Source organism: Melanerpes formicivorus, unplaced genomic scaffold (genome assembly GCF_026170545.1).
Source record: "Melanerpes formicivorus ecotype bairdi unplaced genomic scaffold, bMelFor1.0.p_v2 SCAF_141, whole genome shotgun sequence".
Classification (NCBI taxonomy): Eukaryota; Metazoa; Chordata; class Aves; order Piciformes; family Picidae; genus Melanerpes; species Melanerpes formicivorus.
Window position 1 is genome coordinate 956,482 of NW_027142493.1, and position 20,975 is coordinate 977,456.

A 20,975-nucleotide genomic window follows, 5' to 3' on the forward strand; every position below is an offset into this window, starting at 1 on the left:
GGGACAGCAAGTGGCAGCCAGGAGGTGCCAGCAGGAGCAACTTGCTTGCGGTGAGGCTGCTGGAGAGGCCTGGAGCAGGCTGCCCAGAGAGGTTGTGGAGCCTCCTCCTGTAGAGAGCTCCAGAGGTCCCTTCCCACCACCACACCATGCTGGGATCCTGGGATTCTCTTCACCAGGCTTCACTCCAGCCCACCACAACCATACCTGGCTTAGTCTGGGTCGTCCCAAAGAGGCCTCCTGTGTTGCTGTTGGAGCCAAAGGCTGAGGTGCCAAAGGCTCCTCCACTGGTGGTACCAAAGCCAGCACCTGGAACAGCAGAGCCTGGGTGAAGCCACAACCCAAGCAGGTGGAGGAGAACCCAAAACACTCCGGGCAAAGACTACAACATTTCATGGAATGGGTTGGGTTGGAAAGACCTTCCAAGGTCATGGAATGGGTTGGAAGCACCTTCCAAGGGGATGGAGTCATAGAATGGGTTGAAGGCACCTTCAGAGCTCATGGAGTCAAGGAATGGGTTGGTTGAAGGCACCTTCCAAGGTCATGGAGTCATGGAAGAAGTTGGGTTGGAGGCACTTGCAAAGGTGATGGAGTAATGGAATGGGTTGGAGACGCCTCCAAAGGTGATGGAATAATGGAATGGGTTGGATTGAAAGTGCCTTCGGAGGTCATGGAATCACGGAAAGGGTTAGAAAGAGCTTCAAAGGTCATGGAACAGGTTGGAGGTACCTTAAAGGCCATGGAATGGGTTGGAAGGGACTTCCAAGCTCACCCAGCCCAAGCCCCCTGCAGCCAGCAGGGACAGCTCCAAGCAGAGCTCAGAGCCCCAAACCCCCTGCCCTGGGCTGCTGCCAGCCAGGGGGCAGCTCCCAGCTCTCTGCCTGACCTCAAACAGGCCCTCCCCAACCTCCTGCTCAAGAACTTCTTCCATGTCAGGAGCTGAAGTCACCCAGAACAGAGCCACAGTTCTGCAAAGCCTCCACCAAGTTTTACGCTCCAGCAGGTTTTTCTGCTGCCAGTTTGGAATCTGTCTGAATGCCTCCAGCTGAGAGGAGACTGGAGCCAGGTGGAGCTTGGGATCTTCTCCCAAGGGAGAAGGAACAGGTTGAGAAAAACCACCTCAAGGTGGCCCAGAGGAGCCTGATCTTGGCCCTGAAGGACAATTTGTGCCCCTTGAGGCTTGCCCAGGCCTGTGGCAGGCTGCCCAGGGCAGTGGTGGAGTCCCCATGGCTGGAGGGGTTGGGAAACTGTTGGGGTTGGGAGCTGAGGGCCATGGGGTGGTGGTGCTGGGGCAGTGCTGAGCCATGGCTTGGCCTCCATCACCTTCAAGATCTCCCAACCCAGATGATTCCAGTACCACTCACTCCATCTCTGTCCTGAGGACATTCCCTCCCCCATTCCAAGCTTTCTCCCTGGAAGTCTTCCCTCCAAATCCTAGGAGACTCCACCTCCATCCCTCCCCTGCCCAAAGCTCTCCAGCAGAGTTGGATTCTTCCAACCCCTTCCTGAAAAGAAGTCTTCATACCTCTGGAATCTTGGAACCTCCTAACCCCCCCAAGCTGGGCCCCAGGAGGAGACCACCCTGGGGGCTCCTCCACTCACAGCCATCTCACAAGCCCAGCACCTTTCCAACTCCATGCCACCCACAGAATCCCAACCAGGAGCTGATCCTCCAGGAAAACAAAGCCCTCAAGGCCTGGAAAAGTCACCTCAGCTCCATCACTCACTTTGTCCAAAGGTGGAAGAAGTCCCAAATCCAGTGCTGCCCCCAAAGGGGGTCCCAAAGGACTTGTTGAACATCTTCAGAGTTGTCTTCTAATCCTGGAAAAAGGAAAAAATGAGGTCTCAGACACAGCCCAGCTAGAAAGATTCAAGGGTTCATCTCGCTCATGGCTGAGCTTGGTCAATAATTGCAGGCCTCCTGCCACAGACCACAGGAGAGGCAGCTGAGGTCCACCAAAAGGAATTTAAAGCACAGTCAGAGCCCTCCAAAGGAGCAGACTCACAGGTTGGTGACATCAGGAGATGCTTCCTGACCTCAGTCCCAGCTGTGAGCCCCAGGTGAAGACACCCAGACACAGTACTTCTGCCCTGAGCCAGCTCTGCTTAAAGGTCTCCAGAACATCTCAGCTAGTTTGCTGCTGGGAGCAGTGCTGACAGCCCTGAGGCTGTGCTGGCAGCCAGGGAGCCCTGGGCAGGCTGAGAGCTGGGGGAGAGGAACCTCCTGAAGGCCAAGCAGAGCAAGGGCAGGGTCCTGCCCCGGGCAGGGACAGCCTCCTGCAGCAGCACAGCCCAGGGGGGAGCTGCTGGGGAGCAGCTGCCAGGAGAAGGAGATGGGGGTGCTGGGGGACAGCAAGGAGGTGCCCAGCAGCCAGCAAGGTGTCCTGGGTGGGGGGCATGGGGCAGAGTGTGGCAGCAGCAGGAAGGTTCTGCTGCCCCTCTGCTCTGCCTTGGGGAGGCCACAGCTGCAGGGCTGGGGCCAGAGCTGGGCTGCCCAGGGCAGAGCCTGGGAAGTGCTGGAGAAAGGCTGAGGGCCAGAGAACGACAAAGGAAGGGAAGGGCCTGGAGGAGATGTGAAGAGCAGCTGAGGGCCCTGGGGGTTGCTGAGGCTGGAGCAGAGCAGCCCCAGAGGGGATCTGAGCAATGCTCAGCAAGAGCTCAAGGAGCTGTGGGGGGCAAGAGCCTGGGGCTGGCATCTGCTGAGTGGTGCCCAGGGCCCAAGGGGCACCCAAGGGGCAGCCAGGAGGTGTAACTTGTTTGGGGTGAGGCTGCTGGAGAGGCCTGGAGCAGGCTGCCCAGAGAGGCTGTGGAGAGCTTCCAATCCCTCCCCTGGCCATGGTGCCCCTGGGCAAGCTGCTCCTGCTCCACTCCTACATTTTGGAACCTTCTCCATAGCTCTCCAGTTGCAGCTCATTTTAGATCCTCCTCACCACGAGGAACCAAGCAGAGAGCCAAAGCCCACCAGACTGAAGCCATCAAACCATCTTTTTATCCCTGCTGAGAAAGGTGACTCCAAATCTAGGCTTTGGGGACCCTCAGCTGTGTCCCACCACCCTCTGCAGCCATCCCAGTGCCACTGGAAGCCAAAGCAGTTAACCTCACACCAGTAATTGTCCCATGTTAAGCACTAACTACAGGGATGTCCTGGAGAGCCTTCAAGCTTCCACAGCAGCAGCAAACCAGCAGAGAACTTTGTGGTGACCAAAGTCTTTTCACTTCCTTACCAACTCCCATGGTGGTGGCGGGAAAAGACCTCTTGGACCTCACTCAGTCCAACCCCACCCTGCTCCAGCAGCTTGCCCAGGAGAACCATGGCCTGGGGTTGGGGGGGTGTGTGGTGGAAGCTCTCCAAGGGGACAATCCATGCCCTGCTGCCCACACCACTGCTGCTCCAACCCAGGCTGCTGCTGCCCTTCTTGCCCACCTGGGCACCCCCTGGCTCCTCTCCAGCCTCTGACACCAACTCCCCCGAGGGCCTTTCCCACCAGGCACTTCCCAGCATCTGTGCCCCCAGCTTGCAGCCTTCCTGGGCTTGTTGTGACCCAAAGGCAGGCCCCAACCTTTGGACTTGGTGACCTCATCCCACTGGCCTCCCCCGTGGCTCCAGCCTGGCCCAGAGCCTTCTGTAGGTCCCTTCTGCCCTTCCAGCAGCTCAGCTCCCACCCAGCTTGGTGCCATCTGCAAGCTGCCTGAGGGAGCCTCCAGCACACACCCAGCTCAGCGATGGAGACATTGAAGAGACCTGACCCAGCACCGAGCCCTAAAGACACCTCTAGTGTCCAACAACATACTGGAGCTGTCTCCACGGCTCACTCCCCTTTGGGCCTGGCCATCCAGCGAGCTTTCAGCCCTTTCTGTCCAGCTGGCTCTCAGCATCTCAACTTCACCCCAACCCAGGGATTTCTGAGGTCACAGAGGCTGTAGGTGGCCCACAACCCCAGTAACAGGGTGGGAAAAAAGGCGCAAGACACACAAACAGGCAACAGCTCCCAAACCCAGAGAGGAGGACACGGCAGGACCCTCACACCCGAGAGGAATACCACAAGGGGAACAGGTGGAGTAGGATCCAGGGGTGGCTAAGAGGAGCCTGGGGCGGAACTAGGGCCCAAGGAAGCGGTAGTGGTCGAGAGGGTCCCGGCGTCGATCGAGAGAGTCCCAGCCCAGGGGCCCGGTGTCGGCGGAGAGGGGCCAGGCCTCCCCAAACCCCTCCCTGCAGCCCTCTCTCCCGCTTCATACAAGACCCACGCAGCCCTCCGTCCCCCAACCCACCCCCACCAGGCCCCGCAGCCCCAGGTCAGCCCCGACTCTCGCATAGCAACGCCACAAAACAAAGGCCGCAGGGAGCCGCGGCGGCCTGCACGGCGGAGCAAGGGAAGAGATTCCCGGTTCTTTCCCACACATTCTCCCGGGGCTTACCGCCACTGTCCGAAAGCAAAGGGTGCAAGAAGAGCAGCGAGAAGGAGGCGCAGGCCTGGCCAGGCCTCTCCGCGCCGCTCCCGCGGTGCCGGTGGCGCCTCCGCCGCCGCCTCAGCGCGGAGCGGGGAGGAGGGAGGGAGCGAAACTGCGTCACAACCCGCCCCGTGCGCGCCTCCCAGCAGCCTTTGCGCGCCGCCGCCGCCGCCCATTGGCTGACGCCCGCTTGAAAACGAGGCAATTCCCTCCCATCCCTCCCCTTTCCCCTTTACTGATTGGCTGAAGAAGGCGCGCCAACCTTTCCAGCGCCTTGAGCGCTGATTGGTTGCCTGGAAACCGGAAGAGGCGGAGCTGACGTCGCGGAAAGGTCCAGAAGCCCTCGCCTTTCAGCCCCGCTCTAAGATCCGGGCATTTTGGCGACGCGCGTCCAATCGGCAGGCGCGTGTCGTGATGACGCAACTCAGGGGCGGGGGGCGCGGGGGCGCGCAGCGTGATGACGCAACCGGGCGGAGGGGGCCTTGAAGGAGGCCGCGGCCGTGACGGCGCCGGGGCGGCAGGGGGCGCTGTCGGGGGTAGGGCCGGTAAGGCCGGGCGCCCCCTATCGCGACCCTATCGCGGCATTGTGTGCCTTTATCGCGTCCCTTTATGTCCCCAGCGCGTCCTTGTGGAGCTGGAAGGTGGAACGGAGAGACACGGGGGGGTGGCGGGAGGGGGCGCTGCTGAGGGAAGCGGCAGGAAGGGGCGGGGGGGGCGGGAGGGCGCTGCTGAGGGAAGCGGCGGGGGGGGCGGGGGGGGCGGGAGGGCGCTGCTGAGGGAAGCGGCGGGGGGGGCGGGGGGGCGCTGCTGAGGGAAGCGGCGGGGGGGGGCGGGGGGGCGCTGCTGAGGGAAGCGGCAGGAAGGGGCGGGGGGGGGGGCGGTGGGCGGAGGAAGAGGAGGAGAAGGAAGGAGGAAGAGGGAGGAGGAGTCGTGGTGCCGGTGCCGGCTGGGGAGATGGGACGTGGAGGGAGCTGAGCGGTGAGAGGCTCGGGGGGGGAGAGGAGGGGAGGGGGAGGGGAGGGGGTGTCTCTAGGGTGAGCTGGGGGGGGATGGGGTCTGGGGGGGGGTCTCTGGGGGGAGGGGCGGATGTGGTTGCGGTGATGTCTCGGAGGGGGGGGTTTGGGGGTCTCTGTGGTGACCCGGGGAGGGTCTTTGGGCTGTCCGAGAAGGGGTGGTGGCTCGGGGGGGGGGGGGGTGTGTGTCTTTTGGGGGGGTCTTGGGGGGTATCCAAAGGGGGGTGATGGCTTTTGGGGGGGATGTGTGTCTCTGGGGTGCCCTGGGGAAGGGGTTGTCTTTGGGGTGTCCGAGGCGGGGTGATGGCTCTGAGGGGGTCTTTGGGGTCTCTGGGGTGCCCTGGGGGGGGGGTGACGTCTCTAAGGGGGGTCTCTGGGGTGATCTGCGGGGGGGTCTTTGGGGTGTCCAAGGAGGAACTGATGACACTGGGGGTGACTTGGGGGGTCTTTGGGGTGTCCAAGGGGGAGATGATGTCCCTGGGTGGGTCTTTGGGGTGTCCAAGGGGGCGTCTTTGGGGGTCTCTGGGGTGACCTGGGGGGTCTTTGGGGTGTCCAAGGAGGGGATGATGGCACTAGGGGAAGTCTTTGGGGGGACCTTAGGGGTATCCAAGAATGGTGATGTCTTTCGGGGGGGGTGTCTCTGGGGGGGTCTGGGGTGCCTGGGGGTGTCCCCAGGGGCTGTGAGGTCCCTGGCTTGGGGGGGGGAGGGCACAGCACCGTGAGGACCCCAAAGTGTCTTTAGTTGGGGGGAGGAAGAGGGTGTCTGGGGTCCCCCACATGAGATTGATCCTCTCAAGGATGTCCCCAGGCCACCAGCTCCAAGGGGGTCCAAGGTTCTAGGTGGGGTCCAGGTCCGGGTCTCCTTCTTCTGGAGGGGAGAAGAAGAGCTCCAGAAGCCCTCAGAGATGAAGAGCTCCAAGGAAGCTCTTTGGGGATGATGGGAAGGAGAAGACCTCCAGAAGCCCTCAGAGATGGGCTGAGGGTCACTCAGTGGCCAAGCCAGGCTTACACTGGCTGTGGCCTTGCCAGTCTGAGCCCAGCTGGACCATGGCCAAAGCCACCTGAGAAGGCTGAGGGAGGGCTGCTGAGCTGTGCCTGGGGGCAGGAGGTCAGGGATCTGCTGGAGATTTTCACCTCCCAGCTTCCTACACCTGCTCCAGGTGCTGAGCAGAGACCTGGGTGACCTGGGTTCCTTCAGGCCATGGCTCCATGGGGGAGGGGTGGAGCTCTGCCAGCTCATGGTCCTGCAGGCCACAAAGCTGCTGAGCACAAGGGTGGACAACCACAGGAAGGGTCTAGATGGAGGTGGCTCTTCCAAAGGGACCTCCCGTGGATTTCCAGGCTCATCTACAGCAGGCTGGCACCTCCCATGTCCTGCTGCCCAGCAGGGACCTCCCCCTGCCCTGTCCCCCCCATGATGGCCAGCAGGGACCTCCCCCTGCCCTATCCCCCCCCCATGGTGGCCAGCAGGGACCTCCCCCTGCCCTATTCCCCCCCCCATGGTGGCCAGCAGGGACCTCCCCCTGCCCTATTCCCCCCCCATGGTGGCCAGCAGGGACCTCCCCCTGCCCTATCCCCCCCCCCATGGTGGCCAGCAGGGACCTCCCCCTGCCCTATTCCCCCCCCCATGGTGGCCAGCAGGGACCTCCCCCTGCCCTATCCCCCCCCATGGTGGCCAGCAGGGACCTCCCCCTGCCCTATCCCCCCCCATGGTGGCCAGCAGGGACCTCCCCCTGCCCTATTCCCCCCCCATGGTGGCCAGCAGGGACCTCCCCCTGCCCTATCCCCCCCCCATGGTGGCCAGCAGGGACCTCCCCCTGCCCTATCCCCCCCCCCATGGTGGCCAGCAGGGACCTCCCCCTGCCCTGTCCCCCCCATGATGGCCAGCAGGGACCTCCCCCTGCCCTATCCCCCCCCATGGTGGCCAGCAGGGACCTCCCCCTGCCCTATCCCCCCCCATGGTGGCCAGCAGGGACCTCCCCCTGCCCTATCCCCCCCCATGGTGGCCAGCAGGGACCTCCCCCTGCCCTATCCCCCCCCATGATAGCCAGCAGGGACCTCCCCCTGCCCTGTCCCCACCATGATGGCCAGCAGGGACCTCCCCCTGCCCTGTCCCCCCCATGATGGCCAGCAGGGACCTCCCCCTGCCCTGTCCCCACCATGATGGCCAGCAGGGACCTCCCCCTGCCCTGTCCCCCCCCATGATGGCCAGCAGGGACCTCCCCCTGCCCTGTCCCCACCATGATGGCCAGCAGGGACCTCCCCCTGCCCTGTCCCCACCCCGTGGTAGCCAGCAGGGACCTCCCCCTGCCCTGTCCCCCCCATGATGGCCAGCAGGGACCTCCCCTCATGGCCTCTGCTGCCACTCTGACTTCCACTGCTCTCATCTTCTACTCCATGGAGCTTGGCTTTTACTCCACCTCCAGAGGGTTCCTTGGGGGCCATCTGGGAGCTGTGTGGCTGTTGGAGATGGGAGGGAGAGGTCCTCTCTGCCCAGCTCCACCTCCCCTGGGTTGATCTTGGACCTTCCTCCACCTCCAGAGGGTTCCTTGGTGACCCCCTGGGAGCTGTGGGTGGCAGAGGTCCTCTCTGCCCAGCTCCAGCTCCACCTCCTCAGACTGGCTTGGGCTTGGCTGTTGTCTGAAGGACCCCAGTGCCTTCCACACAACCTTCCTCTTCCTCTCCCCTCCACCTCCAGGTGCTCCAAGATGTTCCAGGTGCCCCTGGACCGGGAGGGGATCCTCTTCAGGCTCCGCTTCACCACCTTGGCCCTGGGCACAGTTTTCTGTCCCCTCTTTGGTTTCCTCTTCTGTGTCATCTGGTCCTTGCTCTTCCACTTCCAGGAGACCACAGCCACCCACTGTGGGGTAAGACAGCCTCAAGACCACCCCAGCCCTCCTGCTACCTCAGCTGGGGGGAGGCCTCTCAGCTTCTGGGGGCTGCTTCCCACCAGGGGAGGTTTGAAAGGACTTTGGAGCAGCTCCCAGAGGCCTTCTGATGGGGTGGGAGAGGCAGCTGGGGGCTGGGCTGCTAAAAGGGACCTCTGGTGGGACTTCAGCTGCGGTGCTGGAGCAGCTCTGGAGGGCTCAGCACAGGCAGGGAGCTGCTGGAGGAGGGGCAGAGGAGGCCACAGCCATGCTGGGAGGGCTGGAAGGGCTCTGCTGGGTCCCCAGGCTGGCAGAGCTGGGGGGGGCCCAGCCTGGAGAAGGCTCCAGGGAGACCTTCTGGTGGCCTGGCAGGGCTGGAAGGGGCCCAGGAGCAAGCTGGGGACAGAGTTTGGAGCAGGAGCTGTGGGGCCAGGCCAAGGGGAGATGGTTTGGAGCTCCAAGAGAGAAGATCTGGAGTAGATCTGAGGAAGTTCTTGAGCAGGAGGCTGGGGAGAGCCTGGTTGAGCTCAGGCAGAGAGCTGGGAGCTGCCCCCTGGCTGGCAGCAGCCCAGGGCAGGGGGTTTGGGGCTCTGAGCTCTGCTTGGGGCTGTCCCTGCTGGCTGCAGGGGTTTGGGCTGGGTGAGCTTGGAAGGTGCCTTCAACCCAACCCCTTCCATGGTTCCATGATCTTGAAGGTCCTTCCAACCCAACCCATTTCTTGACCTTGGAAGGTGCCTCCAACCCAACCCCTTCCATGGCTTCATGACCTTTGAAGGTCCTTCCAACCCATGCTATGATTCTGTCTCTATCCTAACCCTTCCTTGGTGGTGATGATGGAAGGATTGAACCTGGTGAAGCTGCAGATAATTGTCTGCTGGTGCAGTCACATCAGGCCTTAGGAAAGGACTTTCTGCTCCTGCCAAGAGGACCTTGAGGGCTGGGGCAGGGCCAGAGCAGGGCAAGGAGGCTGGGGAGGTGTCTGGGGAAGGAGGAGAAGGCTCTGAAGAAGCTGTGAGCATCTTGGCTGGGCAGTAGGTGTGGGTTGACCTCTTGGGAGCTCAAATCGTTGTTCTTCCTCTGTGGTCACTCCCCAGAGGGATGGGTGACCTCTGGGGGTGGTGGCTCTGGCTCAAGAGCTGTGGTGAGAAGCTGGGCCATGGCTGCAGGGGTCCTGGGCTGGAGCAGCAATGATGTGGGCAGCAGGAGCAGGGCAGGGATTGTGCCCCTGGGCTGGGCACTGGGGAGCCCACAGCTGCAAGCCTAGGGGCAGGGTTGGGCCTTCCCTGCCAGAAGGACCTTGAGGGCTGGGGCAGGGCCAGAGCAGGGCAAGGAAGCTGGGGAGGGGTCTGGGGAAGGAGGAGAAGGCTGTGGAGAAGTTGTGAGGAGCAGCTGAGGGCCCTGGGGGGGTTGAGGCTGCAGCAGAGGAGGCTGAGGGGAGACCTTGTGGCTCTCTGCAGCTCCCTGAGAGCAGCTTGCAGCCAGCTGGGGCTCAAGGGCTGCTCCTGAGGGCTGGGCCAAGAGGAGATGGCCTCAGGTTGTGGCAGGGGAGGTTGAGCTTGGCCCTGAGGAGCAATTTGTGCCCCTTGAGGGGTGCCCAGGCCTGTGGCAGGCTGCCCAGGGCAGTGGTGGAGTCCCCATGGCTGGAGGGGTTGTGGAGCTGTGGTGCTGAGGGCCCTGGGGTGGTGGTGCTGGGGCAGTGCTGAGGCCATGCTTGGCCTCCATCCCCTCCAAGCTCTCTCCCAACCCCTCTCCCTGCCCCAAAGGACTTTCTCTGTGTGGCTGTGTCCTGCAGGTGCCCAACTACCTGCCCTCCATCAGCGCAGCCATCGGGGGCGAGACTCCGCAGCGCTACGTCTGGCGGCTCTGCGTCGGCCTCCACTCTGCCCCTCGCTTCCTGGTGGCCATCACCTACTGGAACCACTACCAGAGCTGCCCCTGCCCCCACCCTCGCTATCTGGGCCTCTGCCACTGCAACCTCCTCCTCAACCTCCTGGAGAACTTCGCCCTCCTCGTCCTCACCTACGTCTCCTCCTCAGAGAACTATGGTAGGGAGGCCCTGGGCTGCTCCCCCCTGCTGCTGCTCCTCCACAGGGAAGGGGAAGGAGTTGGGGGAGAGGAGAGGGGTGGGAGGTGGGGGAGAGGGAGAAGGAGGAGGAGGGGGAGGAGGAGAAGGAGAAGAGGGGTAGGGGAGGGGCAGGAGGGGTTCACCTGGAGAGATGAAGAGTTGGATGCTCAGGAACCTCCTGCAGGCCAAGCAGGGCAAGGGCAGGGTCCTGCCCCTGGCCAGGGACAACCTCCTGCAGCAGCACAGCCCAGGGGGGAGCTGCTGGGGAGCAGCTGCCAGGAGAAGGACCTGGGGGTGCTGGTTGGGGACAAGGAGGTGCCCAGCAGCCAGCAAGGTGCCCTGGGGGACAAAGGAGGTGTCCTGGGCGGGGCATGGAGCAGAGTGTGGGCAGCAGCAGAGGCAGGGTGGTTCTGCTGCCCCTCTGCTCTGCCCTGGGGAGGCCACAGCTGCAGGGCTGGGGCCAGGGCTGGGCTGCCCAGGTCAGAGCCTGGGAAGTGCTGGAGAGAGGCTGAGGGCCAGAGGAGGACAACAAAGGTGGGGAAGGGTCTGGGGAAGTTGTGAGTAGCACACTGGGATGTGCTGCGGGGTGATGCACACTGCCCAAGGACCTCCTCCCTGCTGGGTCCCCAGGCTGGCAGAGCTGGGGGGGCCCAGCCTGGAGAAGACTCCAGGGAGACCTTCTGGTGGCCTGGCAGGGCTGGAAGGGGCCCAGGACCAGGCTGGGGACAGAGTTTGGAGCGGGAGCTGTGGGGCCAGGCCAAGGGAAGATGGTTTGGAGCTCCAAGAGAGAAGATCTGAAGTAGATCTGAGGAAGTTCTTGAGCAGAAGGCTGGGGAGAGCCTGGTTGAGGTCAGGCAGAGAGCTGGGAGCTGCCCCCTGGCTGGCAGCAGCCCAGGGCAGGGGGTTTGGGGCTCTGAGCTCTGCTTGGGGCTGTCCCTGCTGGCTGCAAGGGCCATGGTCTGGGTGACCTTGGAAGGTGCCTTCAACCCAACCCCTTCCATGGCTCCATGACCTTGGAAGCCCTTTCCAGCCTGCCCTGTTCCACTCTGCTCTTCCACCATGGTTGCCCTCAATCATCTCCAAGCCCTTGTCCAACCAAAACCCTTCCATTATGCTCTCTCCCTCCTTCCTCCTCCCTCCCACCCCTCTCCCCTGCCTGAAGAGAAGACCTCTTGTGTCCTTCCTCCAGCAATCCACGAGAATGCCTTCATCATCTTCATCACCTCAGCCCTTGGCCACATGCTCTTGACCTGCATCCTCTGGAGGATGACTAAGAAACACACAGTAAGTCCTGAGGTACAGACAGCTCCTTTCCTTCTCTTCATGGGGTGCTTGGGGGGACCTTGGCGGGGGGCTTCTGGGTGCTGCTGGTAGCCTTCCAGCCTTGGGCTTCGTGCTGGTTGCCACCCTTGGGTGCTCAGGGAGCTGCCAACATCCTCCTGGGCACCAAAGTGCATCAGCAGCTCCCAAAGGAATGTGGGGAAGAAGCTTCTCAGGTGCTGCCTCCTGGGCTTGAGCAAGGGCTCATGGTTGGAAGCCACCTCCTGAGCTGTCCCCCAGGGGTCTGGTGACCTCTCCTCACTCAAGGGTGGACATTGCTGAGCTCCAATTGGCCTTCCTCTGGTCCTGCCCACTGGGAGCAGATGACATGTTGGGCCTGGTGGGCTTGAGGTGGGCTGGTCCTCAACTTAGGGCCTTTTGGATGCATCTGTGGTGTCGAGCCCTTCCATCAAAGCTCCACCTGTGTCCCTCCTGCCATCTCCAGGCTTCCTGCACCTCTTTGTCCTTTTCTCCTCACCCCAGCCCAACCTTCACAACCCCTCAGAAAGAAACGGGGAAGGGTCTCCAGGTCTTCCTGCAGGGAGACCTTGAGGAGAAGCTGTTGGAGATGTGTGACCTTCTGCCAGGGTTGGGAAGCTGCTGAGACCTGGGAGCAGGGGGCTCCAGGAGGATCACATCCTGCTCCGTCATGGCTCCTGGGGGTCCCATCAATACTCCAAGGTCACCTGCTGGCCTTTAAAGACCTGGACAAGAAACTTCCAGAAGTTGTCTGGTTCCAAACTCCCCCAGGAAAGGAACCTCTGGAGACCTTCTTGCCCAGCTGCCAGCTCACAGGAGGACAGCATCAGATGCTTGGCTGTGAGCTGGGGCTGGGGGCTGTGACCTCTGAGCCTCCATCTCCTGTTGGAGATGAGGACCTGGCTGTGAGGAGCAGGACAGGGCCTTGACCCAGCAGAGCTTCAGAGCTCTGCACCTGGCTCTGCTCTGCTGCTGCTGGGGTGACTTCCTCCTAGCTTAACCCTGGAGAACTCCATGGCAAAGTCCTCCTGGGGGTGGTGGTGCCCTGCTTGCAGGTTGTCCTCCTTTGCTAGGTCAGCAATGGTGTGGGCAGCAGGAGCAGGGCAGGGATTGTGCCCCTGGGCTGGGCACTGGGGAGCCCACAGCTGCAAGCCTGGGGGCAGGGTTGGGCCTTCCCTGCCAGGAGGAGCTTGAGGGCTGGGGCAGGGCCAGAGCAGGGCAAGGAAGCTGGGGAGGGGTCTGGGGAAGGAGGAGAAGGCTGTGGAGAAGTTGTGAGGAGCAGCTGAGGGCCCTGGGGGGGTTGAGGCTGCAGCAGAGGAGGCTGAGGGGAGACCTTGTGGCTGTCTGCAGCTCCCTGAGAGCAGCTTGCAGCCAGCTGGGGCTCAAGGGCTGCTCCTGAGGGCTGGGCCAAGAGGAGATGGCCTCAGGTTGTGGCAGGGGAGGTTGAGCTTGGCCCTGAGGAACAATTTATGCCCTTTGAGTGGTGCCCAGGCCTGTGGCAGCTGCCCAGGGCAGTGGTGGAGTCCCCATGGCTGGAGGGGTGGGGGAGCTGTGGAGCTGTGGTGCTGAGGGCCATGGGGTGGTGGTGCTGGGGCAGTGCTGGGGCCATGGTTGGGCTCCATCCCCTCCAAGCTCTCTCCCAACCCAATCCATGACCCTCCAATGGAGGAGCAGCTCCTTGCAGGCTTGGGGGGTGGTGTGTGTCCCCCCCTAAGTCTCAGCATCCCCATGGAGCTGAGGGGCCCTGCTTGGAGGCAGGGCTGGTCCCTGTCACCTGCAGCAGGTCCCTGTGTCACCAGATGGAGCTGTGGCCCAGGGAGGAGGAGGAGCAGCAGGGAGAGGAGCAGGCTTGGCAGGTTCCTTCCACAAAGGCAAAGCCCTGCAGGGTTTGGTGGCATCAGGGCCAGCAGCTTGGCTGTGCCTGGGCAGAGCTGGGCAAGGTCTTGTGGTCAGCCAGGCTGTGCTAAGGAGCTGCCAGCCTTATCTTGCCCCTCCAGCTTGGCCTGGTCACCCCAGCAGGGTCCTGTGATGGCCCAAGCTGGGCTGCTGCCCTGAGTCCCAGCCACAGAGCCAGGGGTGGGGCAGGCTGGGCAGCATCTCCTGGGGCCTTTCCTGGCTGTTGAGCTCCTCAGGAGGAGGCCAAGGCTCAGCTGGGGCTTGGCAGGGCTGATGCCACCTCCTCCAGGTCTGAGTGGAGCTGCTGGTGGGAGCTGGAACAGCAGGAGGAGTTGGGCTGGGATGGGGCTGGGTGAGGGCAACTCAAATCCTGGGGGCAGGGTTGGGCTCTCCCTGGCAGGAGGACCTTGAGGGCTGGGGCAGGGCCAGAGAAGGGCAAGGAAGCTGGGGAGGGGTCTGGGGAAGGAGGAGAAGGCTGTGGAGAAGTTGTGAGGAGCAGCTGAGGGCCCTGGGGGGGTTGAGGCTGCAGCAGAGGAGGCTGAGGGGAGACCTTGTGGCTGTCTGCAGCTCCCTGAGAGCAGCTTGCAGCCAGCTGGGGCTCAAGGGCTGCTCCTGAGGGCTGGGCCAAGAGGAGATGGCCTCAGGTTGTGGCAGGGGAGGTTGAGCTTGGCCCTGAGGAGCAATTTGTGCCCCTTGAGGGGTGCCCAGGCCTGTGGCAGGCTGCCCAGGGCAGTGGTGGAGTCCCCATGGCTGGAGGGGTTGGGAAGCTGTGGAGCTGTGGTGCTGAGGGCCATGGGGTGGTGGTGCCCTGTGGCAGTGCTGGGGCCATGCTTGGCCTCCGTCACCTCAAGGCCTCACCAACCAAAACCATTCCATGGTTCTAGGGCCCAGGTGACCTCTTCCTGTAGAGCATCTCAGGGCCCAGGTCTGGTTCTGTTCTTGTTGGCTGTGAGCAACTCTTTGGCCACTTCCAGGCAGGCAGGAGGAGAAGGATGTACCACGGTGTCCTCTGCAGGAGAAGAACCTTCCAAGGGTCTCCAGGGGAGGTTCAGCTCCTCTAGGCACCACCTGCAGGGAGAAACTCCATGGAAGGAGCCTGGAGCTTGATCCCAATCTTCCTCCTGTTGGGTCTGGAGGTGGCAGTAGTGGCTTTGGTGAACACTGCTGGAGAGGATGAAGCTCTCTCACCCCAGCTGGGGGGCCCAGGAGGTGGGGAAGGAGAGGCAGGAGGCTCAGCACGGGAGGGGCAGGAATTGGACTTGTGAAAGCCTCCAGCCTGGGGACAGCTTCGTGTTGCAATCTCCTCTGCCAGGGCAGGAAGGTGCTGAGAGAGTAGCTCCTGAAGGGGGGAAGGGCAGGTGGCAGCTGGGGGAGAGGAGGATGAGGAGGAGAGGGAGGAGAATGAGGAGGAGATTTGTGCCCCTTGAGGCTTGCCCAGGCCTGTGGCAGGCTGCCCAGGGCAGTGGTGGAGTCCCCATGGCTGGAGGGGTTGGGAAGCTGTGGGGCTGTGGGGAGGCCACAGCTGGGACACAAATTGCTCCTCAGGGCCAAGCTCAACCTCCCCTGCCACAACCTGAGGCCATCTCCTCTTGGCCCAGCCCTCAGGAGCAGCCCTTGAGCCCCAGCTGGCTGCAAGCTGCTCTCAGGGAGCTGCAGACAGCCACAAGGTCTCCCCTCAGCCTCCTCTGCTGCAGCCTCAACCCCCCCAGGGCCCTCAGCTGCTCCTCACAACTTCTCCACAGCCTTCTCCTCCTTCCCCAGACCCCTCCCCAGCTTCCTTGCCCTTCTCTGGCTCTGCCCCAGCCCTCAAAGTCCTCCTGGTCCTCCAGGTTGAGTCCAACCTGTCACCCAACAGCGTCTCATCAACTAAACCATGGCTCCAAGTTCCCCATCCAGTCCCCTCTTGAACACCTCCAGGGATGGGGACTCCACCACCTCCATGGGCAGCACATCCCTATGGCCAATCTCTCTTGCTGGGAAGAACTTCCTCCTCACCTCCAGCCTAAACCTCCCCTGGCACAGCTTGAGACTGTGTCCTCTTGTTCTGGTGCTGGCTGCCTGGCAGAAGAGACCAACCCCCAGCTGGCTACAGCCTCCCTTCAGGGAGTTGGAGAGAGCAAGAAGGTCTCCCCTGAGCCTCCTCCTCTCCAGGCTAAGCAAGCCCAGCTCCCTCAGCCTCTCCTCACAGGGCTGTGCTCCAGACCCCTCCCCAGCTTTGTTGCCCTTCTCTGGACACCTTCCAGCATCTCAATGTCCTTCTTAACCTGAGGGGCCCAGAACTGGACACAGCACTCAAGGTGTGGCCTAACCAGTGCTGAGTACAGGGCAGGATGACCTCCCTGCTCCTGCTGGCCACACTCTTCCTGATGCAGGCCAGGATGCCCTTGGCCTTCTGGGCCCCCTGGGCACACTGCAGGCTCATGTTCAGCCTCCTCTCCACCAGTACCCCCCAGGTCCCTCTCTGCCTGGCTGCTCTCAGCCACTCTGACCCCAGCCTGGAGCACTGCCTGGGGTTGTTGTGGCCAATGTGCAGCACCTGGCACTTGGATGTGTTCAATCTGATGCCCTTGGACTCTGCCCATCTGCCCAGCCTGGCAAGGTGCCTCTGCAGAGCTCTCCCACCCTCTAACAGCTCAACTCCTGCCCCCAGCTTGCTGTCGTCTGCACACTGACTGATGATGGACTCGATGCCCTCATCCAGATCATTCTGAAGACCCAAATGTTCTGGAGAGGCTTCTGAAGCTCCCAAAGTGCCAAGGAGCTTGTGGAGGAACTTCTGAAGCCCCAGATGTTCTGAGGAGCTTTCTGGAGAGTCTTCTGAAGCCCCCAAAGTTGTGCCACCCTGCAGCTCAGAGGAGCTCCAGCAGGAGGTAGCTGTAACCATTTCCTCTTTGGTGGCAGCTGGAGGAGAACAAAGCTTGGTTGGTGACCTCCTCTTCCGCTGTGAAACTCAGCCTCAGGGCCTCCTCCTCTTCCTGCTGCTGGTTCCACCCTTGGCTTCCCACCACTGCTCACCCCACACCTCCTTCTTCTCCTGTATGGGGCTAAGAAGCTTCTCCAGGAGCTCCTCAGAACATTGGGGGCTTCAGAAGCTGCTTCAGAAGCTTCTCCAGGAGCTCCTCAGAACATTGGGGGCTTCAGAAGCTGCTTCAGAAGCTTCTCCAGGAGCTCCTCAGAACATTGGGGGCTTCAGAAGCTGCTTCAGAAGCTTCTCCAGGAGCTCCTCAGAACATTGGGGGCTTCAGAAGCTGCTTCAGAAGCTCCTCTAGAAGCTCCTCAGAACTTTGGGGGCTTCAGAAGCTTCTCAGAACTTTGGGGGCTTCAGAAGCTTCTCAGAACTTTGGGGGCTTCAGAAGCTCCTCCAGAAGTTCTGGGCAGAAGAATCTTCACCATCATCATCATCTCCACCACAGCAGGCCATGGTTGGGGTGGGCAGGGTTGAGTCTTGTGCTGGTGGAGGCAACCACCATGAGGTTTCTTCTCCTTCCTCTTTCTCTCTGGGTTTTCCTCCTTGCTGGGACCTCCTGCTGGTGGAGGTGGTGGTGGTGGAAACTCTGAGGTAGAGCTTTGAGTGACATTTTCCACCTCCTTCTCCTCTTCTGTGACCATGAAGGAAGTTGTCTCAGGGGAAACCACCAACCCCAGAGGGAAAGTCCCCTCCCACCACCCAGAAACTGCCAGTTGGGACTTGTCCAACCCTTCCTGCTTAGGCTTCACCCCCAGCCTTCTGAGATGGAGATGCTTTGGGGTTCCCCTGGGGTCCTCCTCGATGTCCAGCCATGCTTTGGGGTTCCCCAAGGGTCCTCCTTGATGCCCAGCACTGCCCCAGCACCACAGCTCCACAGCTTCCCAACCCTTCCAGCCATGGGGACTCCACCACTGCCCTGGGCAGCCTGCCACAGGCCTGGGCACCCCTCAAGGGGCACAAATTGCTCCTCAGGGCCAAGCTCAACCTCCCCTGCCACAACCTGAGGCCATCTCCTCTTGGCCCAGCCCTCAGGAGCAGCCCTTGAGCCCCAGCTGGCTGCAAGCTGCTCTCAGGGAGCTGCAGAGAGCCACAAGGTCTCCCCTCAGCCTCCTCTGCTGCAGCCTCAACCCCCCCAGGGCCCTCAGCTGCTCCTCACAACTTCTCCACAGCCTTCTCCTCCTTCCCCAGACCCCTCCCCAGCTTTCTTGCCCTGCTCTGGCCCTGCCCCAGCCCTCAAGCTCCTCCTGGCAGGTAGGGCCCAACCCTGCCCCCAGGCTTGCAGCTGTGGGCTCCCCAGTGCCCAGCCCAGGGGCACAATCCCTGCCCTGCTCCTGCTGCCCACCCCATTGCTGCTCCAGCCCAGGCTGCTGCTGCCCTCCTTGCCCACCTAGGCACCCCCTGCCTCCTCTCCACCTGCTGCCACCAGCCCCCCCAGGGCCTTTCATTACCTGGCACTTCCCAGCCCCTCTGCCCCCAGCCTGGAGCCTTCCTGGCCTTGCAGTGCCCCAGGGGCAGGTCCCAGCCCTTGCCCTTGCTGCCCTCATCCCATTGGCCTCCCCCATGGCTCCAGAGCCCTCTGCAGCTCCCCCCTGCTCCTCCAGCAGCTCAGCTCCCACCCAGCTTGGTGCCATCTCCAAGTGGTGATGGAGCCAGGCCAGAGCTTGCCTGGGGCTGGAGGTGGCTGCTGCAGCATCTCCAAGCTCCAGAGGGCTGAGGCCTGGGGACCTTTGGTGGCCCTCAGCAGGTTGCCAGGAGGTGACCCAAGCCTTGGCCTCTTCCAGGAGCGGAGGTCCTACAAGTGGAAGCAGCTGCTCTTCCTCTTCACCTTCATCACCTTTGGCTTTGCTGTCTGTGTCTACTTCCACCACAATTGGTACTGTGGGCCTGGAGGTAAGGAGACAACAGCCCCAGGACGACTGAGGTCCCACCAGGACTCAACCATCCCTGCTGGGATCAGCCCAGGGAAGGTACCAAAGGGCAGGAGAAGTGCTAGGAGAGGGTTGGGGCCCGTGGGATGACTTCCTCACCCAGCCTCCTGCTGCCCTGAGCAGCTCCAGGAGCTCTTCCAGCCCCTCAGGAGGTGCTGCAGGAGCCCCTCTAGGAAGTCTTTCAGCTCTCAAGGTGTTTCAGGAGCTCCTCCAGCTCCTAAGGTGCCCCAGGAGCTACTGCAGCTCTAGCAGCTCCTCCAGCCCCTGAGGAGATCCTCCAAGAATTCCACCAGCTCCAGGAGCTCCTCCAGCCCCTGAGGAGGTGCTGCAAGAGCTACTCCAGTCCTTGAGGAGGTTCCCCAGGAGCTCCTCCACCTTCTTCAGCTGTGTCTGCAGGTTGTCCTCAGCTGGTGTGGTTTTTGTGTCTCCCTTCCCCAGTCTACACCATCTTTGCCTTCCTGGAGTACTTGGTTGTCCTCTCCAACATGGCCTTCCACATGACTGCCTTCTGGGACTTTGGCAACAAGGAGCTGGTGGTGAGCTCCCTGCTGGAGGAGAAGCACTTCTGAGGTGGCTTCCAGACACAGCCTGGTGCCAGGACAGAAAGGTCTTCTCCTGCTGCTTCCACAGCTGCTCCAAGCATCATCCCTTGGGGAGCAGGGGGGGAAGGTTTGGAGGACCTGGTGGGATGGCTTCAACCTCCTCCTCCTCTTCCTCCTCCTCCTGCTTTGCCTCATGGTTCCTTCTCCTCCAGGTTGGAGGTTGATGGTCAAGGTCCTCCCAAAGGGCTCTGGTGGCCTTCCAAGCCTTGAAGGGGAAGGGAGCAAGGCAAGGAGAAGGTGAGACCAGGATGGAGCTGCCAAGAGCATCCAAGGTCTGCTCTGGCCTTTGCTCAGAAGACCTCTCCAGCAATCCAAGGATTGCTCTGCTCCAGCCCAAGGCCACCCTGGGGAGCCTGGGGCTTGGAGATTGGTGCTGGAGGTCTGTGCTCTTGAGGTCTGCTTGGGTTCCTCTGGGCCTTGGCTTGGGATCTGCTGAGCTTCAGCTGTGGTTTGGGCTGGGATCTGCTGAGCTTCAGCTGTGGCTTGGGCTGGGGTCTGCTGAGCTTCAGCTGTGGTTTGGGCTGGGATCTGCTGAGGTTCAGCTGTGGTTTGGGCTGGGATCTGCTGAGCTTCAGCTGTGGTTTGGGCTGGGATCTGCTGAGCTTCAGCTGTGGCTTGGGCTGGGGTCTGCTGAGCTTCAGCTGTGGTTTGGGCTGGGATCTGCTGAGCTTCAGCTGTGGTTTGGGCTGGGATCTGCTGAGCTTCAGCTGTGGCTTGGGCTGGGATCTGCTGAGGTTCAGCTGTGGCTTGGGCTGGGGTCTGCTGAGCTTCAGCTGTGGTTTGGGCTGGGATCTGCTGAGGTTCAGCTGTGGTTTGGGCTGGGATCTGCTGAGCTTCAGCTGTGGCTTGGGCTGGGGTCTGCTGAGCTTCAGCTGTGGTTTGGGCTGGGGTCTGCTGAGCTTCAGCTGTGGTTTGGGCTGGGATCTGCTGAGCTTCAGCTGTGGTTTGGGCTGGGATCTGCTGAGCTTCAGCTGTGGCTTGGGCTGGGATCTGCTGAGGTTCAGCTGTGGCTTGGGCTGGGATCTGCTGAGGTTCAGCTGTGGTTTGGGCTGGGATCTGCTGAGCTTCAGCTGTGGCTTGGGCTGGGATCTGCTGAGCTTCAGCTGTGGCTGAGGAGGAGGAGAACCTTCATCTACCAGGGTGCAGAAGAGCAGTGGCATGGTGCTGGTGGTGGCATCTTAGTCATGGGGGTGATGCCACCTTGGCTATGGGGGTTGTGGCATCTTGGCCCTGGTGGTGATGCCACCCTGGACCCTGGGGGTGATGCCACCTTGGCCATGGTGGTGGCACCTTGGTGTGTGTTGGGTGCTGGCAGCTGTCTGGAAGAGCAGCAGCAGGAGGAGAAGGCTGAACCTGCCTTGACCATTGGGAAGCTCTCAGCTGGACCCTGCCAGGCCCCTGGTGGCTCCAGGGCATCAGCAGAGCCACCACCACCAGAAGCCCCCTGAGATGCCTCCAGCCTCATCTCTCTTGCTGCCAGGCCTTGGGCAGGGCTCTGCTTGGTGGCCTTCAAGCAGGTCCTGCCACCCCCCTCATGTCCCCCTGTGGCTGTGTCCCCCCTGCCCTGTCCCCTGTCCCTGGGCCTGGGGGCAAATAAAGCAGCTGAGGGATTGGGACACCTCCTGGCACAGCCTCCAAGCCTCCTCCTAACACTTTGGCCACTGCCTGATCCCAGTGCGGCCAGCAGGGCCTCAGCCCTGCCTAGGACACCAGGGTGGGGGTGGGATGTGGACCTGGGGTGGTGGGGCTGGGGGGTAGGAGATGCACCTGGGGTGGTGGGGCTGGGGGGCAGGAGATGGACCTGGGGTGGTGGGGCTGGGGGGCAGGAGATGCACCTGGGGTGGTTGGGCTGGGGTGGAGGAGGTGGACCTGGGGTGGTGGGGCTGGGGGG

The 20,975-nt window shown here is 62.2% G+C and overlaps 2 protein-coding genes across 12 annotated transcripts in view; one reads left to right on the forward strand and one right to left on the reverse strand.

The window, feature by feature from the left end:
* NUP98 (nucleoporin 98 and 96 precursor) overlaps nt 1–4,543 on the reverse strand; it is a 40,789-nt gene extending 36,246 nt beyond the window's left edge. Inside the window, exons 1-3 of the mRNA XM_068168545.1 lie at nt 4,414–4,543; nt 1,725–1,818; nt 205–306 (exon numbers count right to left, since the gene is read on the reverse strand). Coding sequence (XP_068024646.1) covers nt 205–306; nt 1,725–1,797 — 175 coding nt within the window. The 5' untranslated portion in view covers nt 1,798–1,818; nt 4,414–4,543. The remainder of the gene's footprint in view (nt 1–204; nt 307–1,724; nt 1,819–4,413) is intronic.
* Nucleotides 4,544–4,922: 379 nt separating this feature from the next.
* PGAP2 (post-GPI attachment to proteins 2) lies at nt 4,923–20,700 on the forward strand. Of its 11 annotated transcripts, none has more exons than XR_010991153.1 (7): nt 5,348–5,424; nt 8,158–8,326; nt 10,119–10,371; nt 11,554–11,687; nt 18,336–18,444; nt 18,921–19,321; nt 20,400–20,700. XR_010991153.1 is itself a non-coding variant. In XM_068168554.1 (7 exons), exons 2-6 carry the CDS (start codon nt 8,168–8,170, stop codon nt 19,049–19,051), a joined length of 786 nt encoding a protein of 261 aa, XP_068024655.1. In that variant the 5' UTR covers nt 5,348–5,424; nt 8,158–8,167; the 3' UTR covers nt 19,052–19,089; nt 19,237–20,700. The 11 variants fall into 11 exon arrangements, 9 of the variants coding, with proteins under 9 accessions (XP_068024656.1, XP_068024655.1, XP_068024661.1 ...); XM_068168554.1 differs by having other exon boundaries at nt 18,921–19,089; nt 19,237–20,700; XM_068168560.1 differs by having other exon boundaries at nt 18,921–19,018; nt 19,237–20,700.
* Nucleotides 20,701–20,975: the final 275 nt, after the last annotated feature.